General features: G+C 34.8%; 1 protein-coding gene across 1 annotated transcript in view; it reads left to right on the plus strand.

Annotated features, from left to right (window-relative positions):
* Window positions 1-719: 719 nt before the first annotated feature.
* The window catches only part of IGF1 (insulin like growth factor 1), a 49,905-nt gene continuing 37,443 nt past the window's right edge, over window positions 720-13,181 (plus strand). Inside the window, exons 1-2 of the mRNA XM_059816872.1 lie at window positions 720-782; window positions 4,911-5,067. Of these exons, the coding sequence (XP_059672855.1) occupies window positions 720-782; window positions 4,911-5,067 (220 nt within the window). The remainder of the gene's footprint in view (window positions 783-4,910; window positions 5,068-13,181) is intronic.

Below are 13,181 nucleotides of genomic sequence, written 5' to 3' on the forward strand. Positions count from 1 at the left end.
TGCTCAGCATATAGACGTGCCAATTTTAATAATATAAAGGTGCATTAAGAAAAAAGTAGATAACTGACTGCCTGTCTTTCTATACTGTATAAATAAAATACCTGTGCTTCTATGCATAAATAAAATGTGTATGTATCTATAAAGGTATGAATATATACAAACAACGCCCTTACATATATAAGTTTTTATATATTTGAAGTGCAGACACACAAACACACATAAATACAAATGCACACATAGCTATCTGAAAGTTAACCAGAATACATTTTCTTATTTTTCATGGCAGCAAAAGCTTTTTTGTCTGCTAACCCCTCAGTCACTAATTCACATTCTTTTAAAGGGAAAAAAATATGCTTCTGTGCTCTAGTTTTAAAATGCAAAGGTATGATGTTATTTGTCACCATGCCCAAAAAAGTCCTTACTCGGTAACTTTGCCAGAAGAGGGAGAGAGAGAGAAGGCAAATGCTCCCCCAGCTGTTTCCTGTCTACAGTGTCTGTGTAATGTAGATAAATGTGAGGATTTTCTCTAAATCCCTCTTCTGTTTGCTAAATCTCACTGTCACTGCTAAAATCAGAGCAGATAGAGCCTGCGCAATGGAATAAAGTCCTCAATATTGAAATGTGACATTGCTCTCAACATCTCACATCTCTCTGGATTTCTTTTTTCTCATCATTACTGCTAACAAATTCATTTCCAGACTTTGCACTTTTACGAAGCAATGGAAAAAATCAACAGTCTTTCAACACAATTAGTTAAGTGCTGCTTTTGTGATTTCTTGAAGGTAAATCTTTATTACTATTTCAAATAATTTTTTAGTTTTATTTTACTGTGTATTGTCTGCTTCTGGTTTGAAGAGTATTGTGCACTTTTCAATAACATTATTTTAGAACTGAGAATTATTTATAAATTGCTGAACATGCAATTTTATGTGATCTGGAAAATGGCTGTATGTAATAGTTGCAATTACATAGACAACTGTAAGGGTAAACTATTGCAGATACATGTCTTAAATTTCACTTCTATTCAGAGAACTTTGCAATATTTCAGTTATGTCATTATTAAAGGGTCCAATTACATCATTGTCTATATTGTTAATTAATGCTTCTGAAAATAAGAACTTCTACCTATTTTCTGCAGGTGCAGGGTTTTATAGGAAAAAAGGTATTATTCACATGTTAAGTTTCTGCAGTTTTATTATACACAATTATGGATAGAATGTTCGTGTTTTCACAGGGAAACTTTTAAGGGATGTTGTCACTACAGCAATTTTCTAGCAGCACTGTAACATTTACTTGTTTTTTATTTTCATAAATTAAAAGTAAATGTGAAGTTCAGTTTGTTTTCTACATTAGAAACCAGCTGTGACTCTTGCTGACCTTGCATATTTGTATAGCTTAAGCAATTCTACATAAAGAAAATGGAAATTCCCCTACATGTTCATCTCCAAGTTTTCCCATGTAGGGAGGGCTGTTTCAGAAAAGTTTGCATGTGAAGTTTCATGTTATGACCCTGTAATTTCTACATATTAATATAAATTGTCTTTAAGTAAATTTGGCTTCAGTAGGTGCATTGACCTCTGTTTCTGTCAATTGGCCCTAGTTCAACTTTCCATTATCTGCAAATTTATCCTTCAAGAACTTTTTTTCTTTAATATTTTGCAAGGACACTTATGCAGTTGACAGAATTCCCCTGTTTTAACTGTTTAGGGCCTAATTATTTTTTTAGAGTGTCTTACACTTAAAACACACTTATCTCATTCCTTAATGTGATTCAAAAGAGCAGGTCTGTAATTGCAACGGATGAAACCATTCTCTTAATGTATAAATGGGCATCCCTTCCAATATACTTGAAAGATTAAGATTTTTTTTTTTAAGTATTGAGCAAGACACTAAGAGACATAAAAGTAATGTGCTAGTTCCTCAGCTGGTGCACCCTGTCAAGCTTCCTTGGAATCAATGGAACATATTGATTTAGGTTAGGATGTAGCCCAGATTCTTTAATCAAAGTTAGCAGTATTTAAATCCTGATCCATTCTAGAGTAGATATGCTTTATTTATATAATTACTAGTGAATACTGTTATTACATACTAATTACATACTTCTACTATGGCTTGGTAATCAGGTCCAACCTCTATGTAGCAAAATGTAATTTTGAATATAACTCTTGATCTTTTTCTATAGCATATACTATTGATAAAAATGTTGCCCCCTTCAAGATATTTATAATTATTGTAGTTGTTCTTATATTTTATTAAAATGACCAAGCATGTGAAGAATTCTTATGCACAGCTTGTGCCAACTGATAGTTTGTTAGATGAAAAGGACTTATATAGAAGAATTAAGAAGTAAAAGAGATGTAGAGTGTTCATATATGACATTCCTTTCTGGTGCCACTCTTCTGGACTATTAAGAGAGGAATGCAGCAAAAGCTGGTTATTTTACTGAAAAAAGAGGAAATTCCAGCTGTGAAAATATGGTCAGTCATTCTAAGCAACTAAAAGAAGTGCTTAACCAGGCTCATCCTGAACCTGTATTCAATTTCCAAATGTAATTAGATGCTTCAGTAAACCCCACCCACATGCCAATGAGTTTTCTTTTAAACTCCCAACTTTCTAGTTAAATTGCAGACATTGCAAGCATTCTGCCTGTTTGTAAAGAACCTGAAGCTATATTGGATTACAACTTTGTATTTTCTTAAGAATATTCCCCTCAGACATAAATGGGAACTTTGATTTTATCACAAACATATTGAATCAACTAATGTTATGTTTAATTAGAATTATGAAGTAAAGCTAAAGTTTTAAACTATGTTTTGGAATTAGTTTTGATGATACAGCACTTAATTTAACAAAGAATTGATTGAGCCCTAGAAACATGTGAGTCTGTTTTCTTTTCCCCAAAGTTTTTCCTTGTTTGAAAGTTCTTGACTGTTTTTAAATTTGGAGATAAAGTTAGAAATTCTCTGTGGTTTATACTGTGCAGCCTTTTTGGCTTCTACTAAAGGAAAAACAGTAGATAATCTGTTTTGTTGTAGTTCAGTGCTGATATTTATCTGAAAATGCAACCCAGCTGAAAAGTCTTGAAAAATACAAAATTGTTAAATGTCTGAGATTTATGTTTATTTCTGGCCCAAATGTTATACAAGAACAAATTGTTAAATACAGAATGTTCTTGTATTTGTAATGTCTTTCAGCCTTCTCAGGTGGTGTGCTAAACAGCTTTCTGTTTTAGTTCCTCAGAACTGGGAACCATCTTAAGCTGCAGGTGCATCACATTTATCTTAGAAATTCAAAAATATGGCAAAGGAAAAAAGAAATTGATGTTGTTAAGATATGGAATCATTACAGGAAATAATGTCTCATGTTATCATCATTCATTTATAATCTTATCTCCCTCCATCTGCCATTGAAGTCATGTCCATGCATTAAAGCTTGTTGGATTTTGCATGGCAAAGTTGGCTAAAGACTCTCATGAATGGCAAAATAATTATTCTTTCTTTTTATGATATATCATGGGATTTAGATTTGTTCATTATTTTCACAGTGGAAATATCAGGGGAAAAAGGGGGATAAATTCTGACTTAATTATAGATTTGTCTCTTATTCAGCTTTGACTTAAGTTGAAATAGGGAGTCATCCAGCAAGGTGCTAAGATCCCTTGCCAAAAAAATAAGAATTCTTAAAAATTATTGACTACAGAAGGCTCATTACCCCAATGGATCAGATCCTATATGAGTAGACAATAGATAATTTCGTTGGTTTTTCAAAAGTTCAGTGAAAAAATATCCTGAAAGAAACTTTAGGGAAGATTAATCATTTTATTCCAATTACTTTGCACTAGTCTGTTAATACAAAGCAGTTTTAAGCCAAGGTTAACTGTATGTGCAAGTAAGATTTGAAACTTCTTACCTGACTGCACTAGTGATGTTAACCTTGAAAGAGAATGATATTAAATGCAGATTTACAGCTTTCGAAACTACCATTTTTTGCAAGTGATCTAAATCAGTTCAGAATATTCATAAAGCACATTCTTTACTGTCCTACTACTAAATATAAATAGCTTTTCCTAGTATTTAAAACAAATAATGCTATCTTCTTTGACATGTTGAGTAAGGTCTTTGGCTGATATAAATTGATATAAAAGGAAGTGGATAAATGGAATGCTGCAAATTCACACCCATTGAGGGTTGGCCTTTCTTCAATTGTAAGTCTGGGAAAAAGATAGTTTGTAACCAAATGTAAATGAGAAAAGAATTATCACCTCTGTGTATACCTCATAGCCAAACCTGACTAAGAGGATATAATGGAGGTCAGTGAAAGTATAGCTGCTTCCATCAAGTAAAAATACAAACCCTTAATACTCGCACCAGTGCTCCTCTTAATTTCATGAATGCTTCCAAACGTGAACTTGCTAGTAACAGAGGACTGTAAGAGTCATTGAATATGGTCCCCTACTATGGAAGGTCCCACATCAACTTTTCACCACCATCTCCCACAGTACATTGGCAGGCAACCGTCATATTCCCTCTAACGCTTTCTGGTCTCAGACAAATAATTCAAGGTTGTCTAGTCTTCCTTACTCTTATTATTCTGGGCTTCCCTTTGCCTGTCTATTGCAGTCTTCCACATCCTCTTTTACAGGAGCAACCATAAATCATAGTTGCTACAAGGTTCTCTAACTATGTGTGAATGCGAACCAACAATATTCACCAGAGGAAGTAATCAGTTTACAAAATAAATGGACTAGAATATGTAGACAGTTGCAAAATTATGGTGAGGCATTTCCTGATACTGTGTTTATTGTCTAACAAATTACAGTACATATGTATTCTCAACTCACAAGGATGCAGCAGTCATTTTCTTTAGGACTTTGTTGGGAAATTCTGACACTGCTTTTGCTTCCTTGGCAGGTGAAGATGCACACTGTGTCCTACATTCATTTCTTCTACCTTGGCCTGTGTTTGCTTACCTTAACCAGTTCTGCTGCTGCTGGCCCAGAAACACTTTGTGGTGCTGAGCTGGTTGATGCTCTTCAGTTCGTGTGTGGAGACAGAGGCTTTTACTTCAGTAAGTCAACCCTTTCCTTCATTCAACTGCTGAACTTTTCCATGTAATCCAATTGAGTTTGCAACTGCTCTAAGCAAGCTTAGACATGATCAAACCAGGCTGCCGAGTATGACTAGTACCCTCTGTCTTGGAGATGCCCAAGTCTTCAGTGACCATGAAGTCTCAGTAAAGAATAAAACTGTGCATGTGTTCAGGCTCTCTGAGTTTCCGTCAAAATTTTCCTTTTCAGACATGTTATTGTTTTTAACCACTTTCCAGCTGCTGCTATTCCACCTGCTATATTACTGCTTTCTGCTGACCTGCCACTGAAATTAAATGAATGAAATACTAAACCCAAGATATTCATGAGGCAGAACTGCCTGTACCTGTTATGTCAGACTACTTGTAAACAGTTTAAGTACACATTGTATCATATTAAAAACACACTAAGCTTCCACATCTGGTTTGAAAAAAGAAAAGCAGGAAGGCAGCAAGCAGAAAGTTACCACATCCAAGTATCCACAAGGTTTGTCAGTTAAATACAGGTGAAGGAAAATTAATGCATGGTGAGATAATAAAGATTAACACCAGTACAGACAATAGATAAAATTAAGCCTGCAATAGTGTTGATATATTAGTACTCAAATAACTTTTTGGAGCAAGACTTACACTTTGGAACTGAACATCACAATACTTTTCCTTTGCTGTGTTTTAGATTGTGCAAAGCTGGAGTAGTTAGATAAGTAACTCTTTTATCTTGGTACCTTTTTATAAGTGCTGTCAAGATCAAGAAATACACAACTTATAAATAGTAGAAATCTAGTTCTAATTTTCAGCTATTTGCTACTCAAATAACATAAAGTTAATGAAACTTTTAGCTAAGAGTGTATTCATTCTGAATTCATTCATTAATATATTTATTCAAAACATGCAAGAATTTGTGCCTTTGAAGCTAGTGTTTACTTTTAATAATAATATGTGTTGTCTGAAGTTCTTGTCTGAAGTTACATTTCCAAACAAGAATATAACTAAGAAAAGGAAATATGGGGTGGTTAGGCTATAAAGACAAAAAATTAACTGAAGGAGTTTTTTTCTATTTATTTTTATATTCTTTGTGAGGTCTAGCTTCTTTTTTTCTACTTTTATAATCCTCATTTTATTCTAATAATATTTGCCTTCTAAGCTATCACTTTTGTTTTTCTGATCGTACCCACCCCATTCCTATTGATTTCTATCCATGGAGTTATTGCTTTCAATATTTTCCTCCTTGCTTGCAATAAAAATAAATCAGGGAAATCCAGATTTTTGCACATTTAATTTACAGAAAATCCTGATTTCCTCAACATACAAGCTGCAGATATTATCACAGTCTTCTTGGCACTTTCTATTAAAGTTTACCTTTGAAACTGGGAACCTCTAGTTTCATACATGCAAAGTAATTCACTAAAGAACCCTCTTTTCTGTATTTAACACTTTAGCTATCATTAATGAGCACCTACTCTAGGGTGCTGTTTAACTTAGTATTGTGGTGCTAAACACAATATTAAAAATACTGAAATCTCTCATAAAAGAATTTACATTTTTTTGCCAACTCTTTATGTCTTCATTTGAATACCAAAACTGTTACATTTATCAGCAGCTGAGTTACACTTAAGGGGTTATTTGACTGTACTACAAATACTTTCTCTTCGTGGCTGGAATGAATGTAAAGGAAGTCTTTCATTTCCCCCTCCTGTTTCTGCACAAGAAAACAATGAGACAATATACTGCATCCTTAGAACAGCATAGCAATTTTTTTTTTACTGTGCATGTATCTTAGGCATTTTCCCAGTCATTCCTCTCCCAGCAAAACGTTTGCTGCTTGTTCAGAGAACTATCACACTTGCTTACCACAAGAGTGGCTGTTACTGCCAAGCAATCAGACTTACTGTTATGTGTACTCTTCGTGTTCCTCAAGGTAAAAGGACATGTGAAATGCTAATCATCAGCAATAACTCTGTTTTCAATCTCAGTTATTCTAAGGCTGCACAATCTGTTTCAAATCTCTGCATTCCCTAAGCTAGATCATCCTTACTTTAAAATACCAGAATGGGTTTCTGAAGTTTTAAAGGAGATCTTTACCCTTGCAATCTTGAGTTTTATCTGCTGTCAGTAAAGACTTACTTTCTACTTTTCTTTGTTGTTTTCTTACATTTGGCATTTTCACTTGAAATAGTGTAACTGTTGACACCATAAAGGTCTACCTTGTTTTGTATGGAAGACTGGAAGGTTCTACTAACGAATGACCACCCTGTTTTAGGAAAGTCTTGCACTGTTGTAATTAACAGACTGCAATTGCAACATTTAGCAGGAATTTTATGAAGTTGATACGTGGCCCGTGGATGCGTGTCCTCTACCTGACTACTTCTGATTCATGAGGCAGCAATTTAATCGGTTTTAGCCTTCTCCCTCTTATTTGTTAGCGTTTAATCTAAAATACAGAACTATAGAAAAGTAAGTCCAGTAACATTGGTAAAACAACTTGAGATCCTCATATCAAATGTACTACAGAATGCAGCATATTACTGGAAGTTAAAAATGTTGCTCCATTTCTTGGGACGTTTTAAGAATGCCACATCATTTGCAGGAGTGAAAATCGAGTGAACTTTTTTCTTTTATTGTGAAGAGGATGTCAATTTAAATTGTATTTTAAGCCTTCTATTCTCATACTCTGGTTCCTTTATATAAAGTATAATCAATGGTAATGTTTGCCTTTAACTTGCACAGGAAATAGCTGTGAGGGAAGGTTTTTCTTCCATCATTCTGTATTTCACTAGAGACTCCAAATATAAAGAATACCTTTTGGCTGAGGTGGAACTCCTGGTTCAGATTCAAGGTCAAAGCTTCTGAGTATTTCTTGGGAGTTGTGGGTGGAAATGAAGATAGAAATACTTGAGTTAGTTTCTGTTGAAACTCTGTACTCCACAACCACAAATCTATATCTACAGCTAGGACTGGAAGAAAAAAAATTCCTTTATATAGTCTACTCTGCCCAACTTCCTAGCTATAAAAGGAAATTTTTACAGCTTCTGAAGAGATGCCCCAGCTGCTTACCACACACAAAGAAAAGTATTGACTTCAAGAGGAAGACAAATGTGGTTTCTACCACTCCCTTTCTTCATGAGGTAGACTGGTAAGGAGCATTTCTTAAAGTTTTTTTAGGGGAGAACACTGCACAAATCCCAAAATAGAGCATCTGCTTTTTCCCTTGGTCACATTTAATGCCAGCCAGCACTGGCTGCTTCTTGGACAGCTTTTTCTCTCCCATGATTCACCAGTGAAGAGCAGTTTGTTGTGACTTTTTATCTAGCAACACCTCTCTAGCAGGACTTCTGCCACTTAAGTTCCTGTGTGCTAGCTTATGTTAGGAGAAGCCAACAGAGAGCCTGGCCACAGCTACCCAAGTAGCTACACAAGTGGCTACACTTAGACACAACTCTTCTCAATTAATATTTCTGTAGACTCAAAAACTCTAGATTCAGCAGTCATGAAGCAAAGTGGGATGGCTGCTATATTCATTTGAATTTTAATGCCTAGAAAGGTCTACCATGCCACTGCTATTACAAAACAATGCTGAGAACAGAATGTTGGAAAAACAGAAAGAACGAATTACAGAAAACTTACAGAAGCAAAAGCCCTGGCGGCGGAAAATTTTGCTTGAAATAGTCTAGTCTTATCACAGGAATTTACTTTGTAGATTAATCAAAAAAAGATATTTTCTTTTTTTTCTTCATACAAGTTGAATTTGATGGACAGTCATTCATTTTTGCTCATGTTGTTTCCTGAGGACTATTGCTACCATGAGAAAGGAAAGCAAACGTAGTTTGCTCTAAGGAGCATATACTGTATTCTTTTTTATCCAGTTTCTTCTCCTTTGAAAATACACTTTTTCCTTTTCCAATAAATTGGTACCAGTTTGACTAACAATACAAACAAGTGCCAATAAAGAAATAGCTCTTATTTCCTTAGACACTTTTGGTCATTCTAATTTCTATAGCCCAAGTTAGATGGCAATACTTATTTGAAACCATGGCAATCAATTTAATGAATTTTAAAAGCACATTTTTTCTGTTAAAAAACCTGCTTTGTGCTTATGGTGAATATTCCAAAACATCACTTGCATAGAAAAGAAGGAGCTGAATTTAGATACTTGACACAATGGAGTTCCTCTGATATTCTTCCGAGAATGGAGAATGATCTAGCACATGCTTCCATATCTAAAAGACTGAATCCCATAGAAGACAGGCTTTTCTGGTATTCAGCCTAATGCTCCCTGTGTCAACTGCTTTGTGGAGAACCATTGCAGATTTTTCATACACTTTTTCCACTAAGACAATCAGAATTGTGTGTTGTCCTTGGGAATATCGCCAGCTGTGCACAATATAAGACTATTGGTTTATAATCATCAGAAAATCAGGATAAGACAGTGAACATCATTTTGGGTAATCAGAGCTGTCATCAGATCTCATTGCTTTGTAGAACTAAAGTACATATGGAGGAATTGCAGCCTTGCAAAGGAGGAAATAAGGGGCATAGCAATAGGCAATTACATTTTGATTCTTCCATTTCCCTTTAGTTAACAGCTTCTTGTTTACTTCAGGAAGTCTGCTTTTAAGATGTTATTAAAGTTTCTAGGCCTGTCAAACCTATCAACATAATTACAAGAGATGGCATGGCACTCAGTTCTTTAACTACTCTGTACCTGTAGGAGCTATGAGTCATTAGCTCCTCTCTGTGTCCCTGATTGAGAGGAATGTTAATGTTACAAGCCCAGGAGAGGCATGCTGAAAAGTTGCAGTGGACACACAGCCTGTGGTGTCAGTGAGTCTTGCAAATCTTTGCAATGAAATGCTGGTCATCTTGGCTACGTTCACACAGCAAGATCTGAGAGTGTTTTTAAGTTCCTTGGTCTGGCTACATGCGCTGTTCATGTCCAAATCGTGTATCCATGGAAGATTTGAGTGTATTCCTCAATCTTTATCTCCAGGTTCCTTACTTCTTACAGGAAAGCTAGCTTGGAATAAGATAAGCTAAGAATGGAATAAGGAGCTAAGATGCACTTTAGCCAGGTCTGCAGGGTCAGTGCTCAGGGAATGAGGACTATAGGCACAGTTATTTTTATACCTCTGTAAGAGAAAAGACAGCTCTGGCTTCTGGAATGGTATCACTGTATAGTCAAATGACTGGTAGTTAAGTTTGGTGTGTGCTCTGTTGCCCCTGGTAGTAATCGTTGAGGAAGTTCTCTGAAAATAAGCCAGTCTTTGAAATAATTTTGTCCTTTTTTACAACATTAAGAAAGGCAAGGGAGTGTTCATAAAGGCTAACCTTAGTTTAATGAGGTTAATCTTCTTAAGTTACCTTTTTAATAACAGAAAGAGAGGTTCCACCTTCTTTCTCCATGGATCATCCAGTGAGTCTAGGAGGATTAAACCTCTAAAACACACTAAATTTAGACTCTGCAAACAGGTCTCCTCTACAGCTAGTTCTCAGGTCACCAAGGATTTCATAGTTTTTCAACCTTTTCATTAAGAGGGACTGTAGTAGTAATGATAATTTTAATGAGGTGACTGGAAGCAAACCATTGATCAAAATTTCAGCATGAAAAATCTCTGCAAAAAGTGTCTACTGCCAAAACCAAATAAGCACATTTTTTCCAGAAGTTAAATTTATGTGTCCTTATTAGCTGTTAGATGTGAGAGATGCTAATGCTTTTTATGATGTTTGCCTTTATCTACGCACTAGACCGAGTTTCAAATTTGGTCTCGAATAGCAGAAAGCTGTTATTTGACATTTGATTCCCTAACTACTGTATGTGTATTTAATACATTGTTTAGTCTCATGTTAGATAAGGTCACTGAAAGAAGCACTTGGCAAGATCAGCTTTAATTCTTGGTATAGTTACCCCTCTTACTTTTCCACCGAGTCTTAAATACCAAGAAAAACCCTTCACTGATTTCAGTTCTGGCATATGCTTTATGAAATTGGTCAAAACCTTTGCATACGGACCTCTTCTTTTGTTCTGGTGTTAATAAAGCATTTGCATTATTTGATCAACAGCAGCAAGAGTAGCAAAGCAAATTATTCAGTTTAGCAGAACCACACAGTCTCTTAATTAAAACCTTTTGCATTAACTACTTGAGCATCTAGGGCAATCTGTACAGAGTGCTCATTCAAAGAAGGAAGTTCATATAGCCATTTCTCTAGAGCTTATGCAGCACTTTAGCTCTTATACATTTTTCAAACCCTTTCACATCACTGAAAATCAAATAGAAACTTAAAGCCATTTTCATTTCAGAGCTTTGCTAAAAAAGGATGGATCTGAACTTGTTTATTAAACCATACCCAAATGTCAATATTTCCCGATGATACAAGCTTAATTGTTCAAAAATCTGACAACAAATGAAAGGGGTAACCAACAGTTAAATCATTTCTCGGTCTAGAAATCAAGACACAAGAAATACCACAAATGTATACTTATTGAGAATTTATGCTAAATTTATCTCTGGTAATAACCACAGGAACTTCCATGTAAAAAAGAAGAAAAAGACATTAATTCATAGTTTCTTTGTGGTGCTTTTAATGCAAAATCACTACACAAGATATAGCCCAAGTACTGGGTCTGATTGTTAAGTAATGACAGGCATATTTCATGTTTACATCAGTGAATGAGGTTTGGAAAACAAAAATTTTAACACAACCATAGCCTTTGGAGGAGCATACCATATACTGTCCAATGGGTCACTCCAGATTATAGAAAATTTTGCATTGTCACTGTAAGTAAAAGTTTAAAAAATTGAATCCACTTAAATACTAAATGCCTATTTCAACCAAAAGGCTGTACCTTAGGCACTGGTTAACACATAACTTTCAGAATAATAGGATAAATTGCTTTTCTCGCTGTATCAAAGCAAGAAAAGTCAAATGCTATCTTCTTTTCAGACTTCTTTAAGTATTAGACAAATTACATATATAAGCTTGTCTTGTCAATTTTATCTGAGAAACCTTTAGCTTAAATTTCTGATTGCCTCTCTGATGCCAATTCCTGGTAAATGGGTTTGGAATTCCTTAGAGAACTGTTTTGAACTCCTTAGTAAACTTAAATACCTACAAAATCAGACACAAGTCTGAGATACTTGCTATATTTTCTGATTGAATCCTATGTACTGTCAAATTTAATGTTTTCAATGTTCTTGCTCTTACAAGACAGAGTGGAAGCTGTTTGCTTACTTAACTATTTCTATCTTCGAACAAGTAAGCACTTAAGTAACACCCCCAGCTCCTATAAACAGCAACTTCTAAGGAAAGTAAATACTACTGAAAATTGTTTTGACTTTAAAAGAATGTAAATTAACAGCTATATCCTACTAAGACAATGGATAAAAGCTTAAATTACGTGCACAAACTCTATTTCACAAGTCTGTATTCTAAAGAATATTTTTAAATGTATGGCTTATGCAATGACAGACAAAGTATAAGTGTTGTGGGGAAAATTGTAGAGAAGATGTCATTATAGCTGTGGATCTGAACATTCTTAATTAGCTTTGATGGCTGTGTGGTACCATGTATAATAAAACCCATTTACAAGAGAGGGATTTTTTTCAGACTTATATTAAATATACTGAAGGTTTCTTTTAACTCAGCCCCATCAAAATGACTGGATATGAGCTTCTACTATTATAATGGAAATTTTTACAACTTCTTTTTGTAAGTCTTCATTGATTACTTTAGGTTACATGAAAGCTAATAGGGACATCTATTTTAGGTTAACATAGCAGGTTTAAACTGAATACGATTCATACCTTGAAACTTCTGTAGACAAATAAGTTGTAATAATTTGTTTCTACATCCCCTGAATTCATGAATTACTAGTCAACAGGTCTTCCATGAAAAAACTTAGTTTTTCCTACGTATTTCAAGTTTTATGTTTCTTTCCATTAAAGTTTCCAGCCTTTCACAGACATATTTAGTTTGGCAGGAAGAATCTGGTGACTCATAGACTGAAGAGATTTGAGAGCAAGCTACTGAAAATGTATCTAATTTCTTCTTGTGTAATTTGGGAGCAAGCTACTGATAGTATGTCTAATTTTCCTAGTTTA

This window comes from Gavia stellata, chromosome 4 (assembly GCF_030936135.1).
Source record: "Gavia stellata isolate bGavSte3 chromosome 4, bGavSte3.hap2, whole genome shotgun sequence".
Lineage (NCBI taxonomy): Eukaryota > Metazoa > Chordata > Aves > Gaviiformes > Gaviidae > Gavia > Gavia stellata.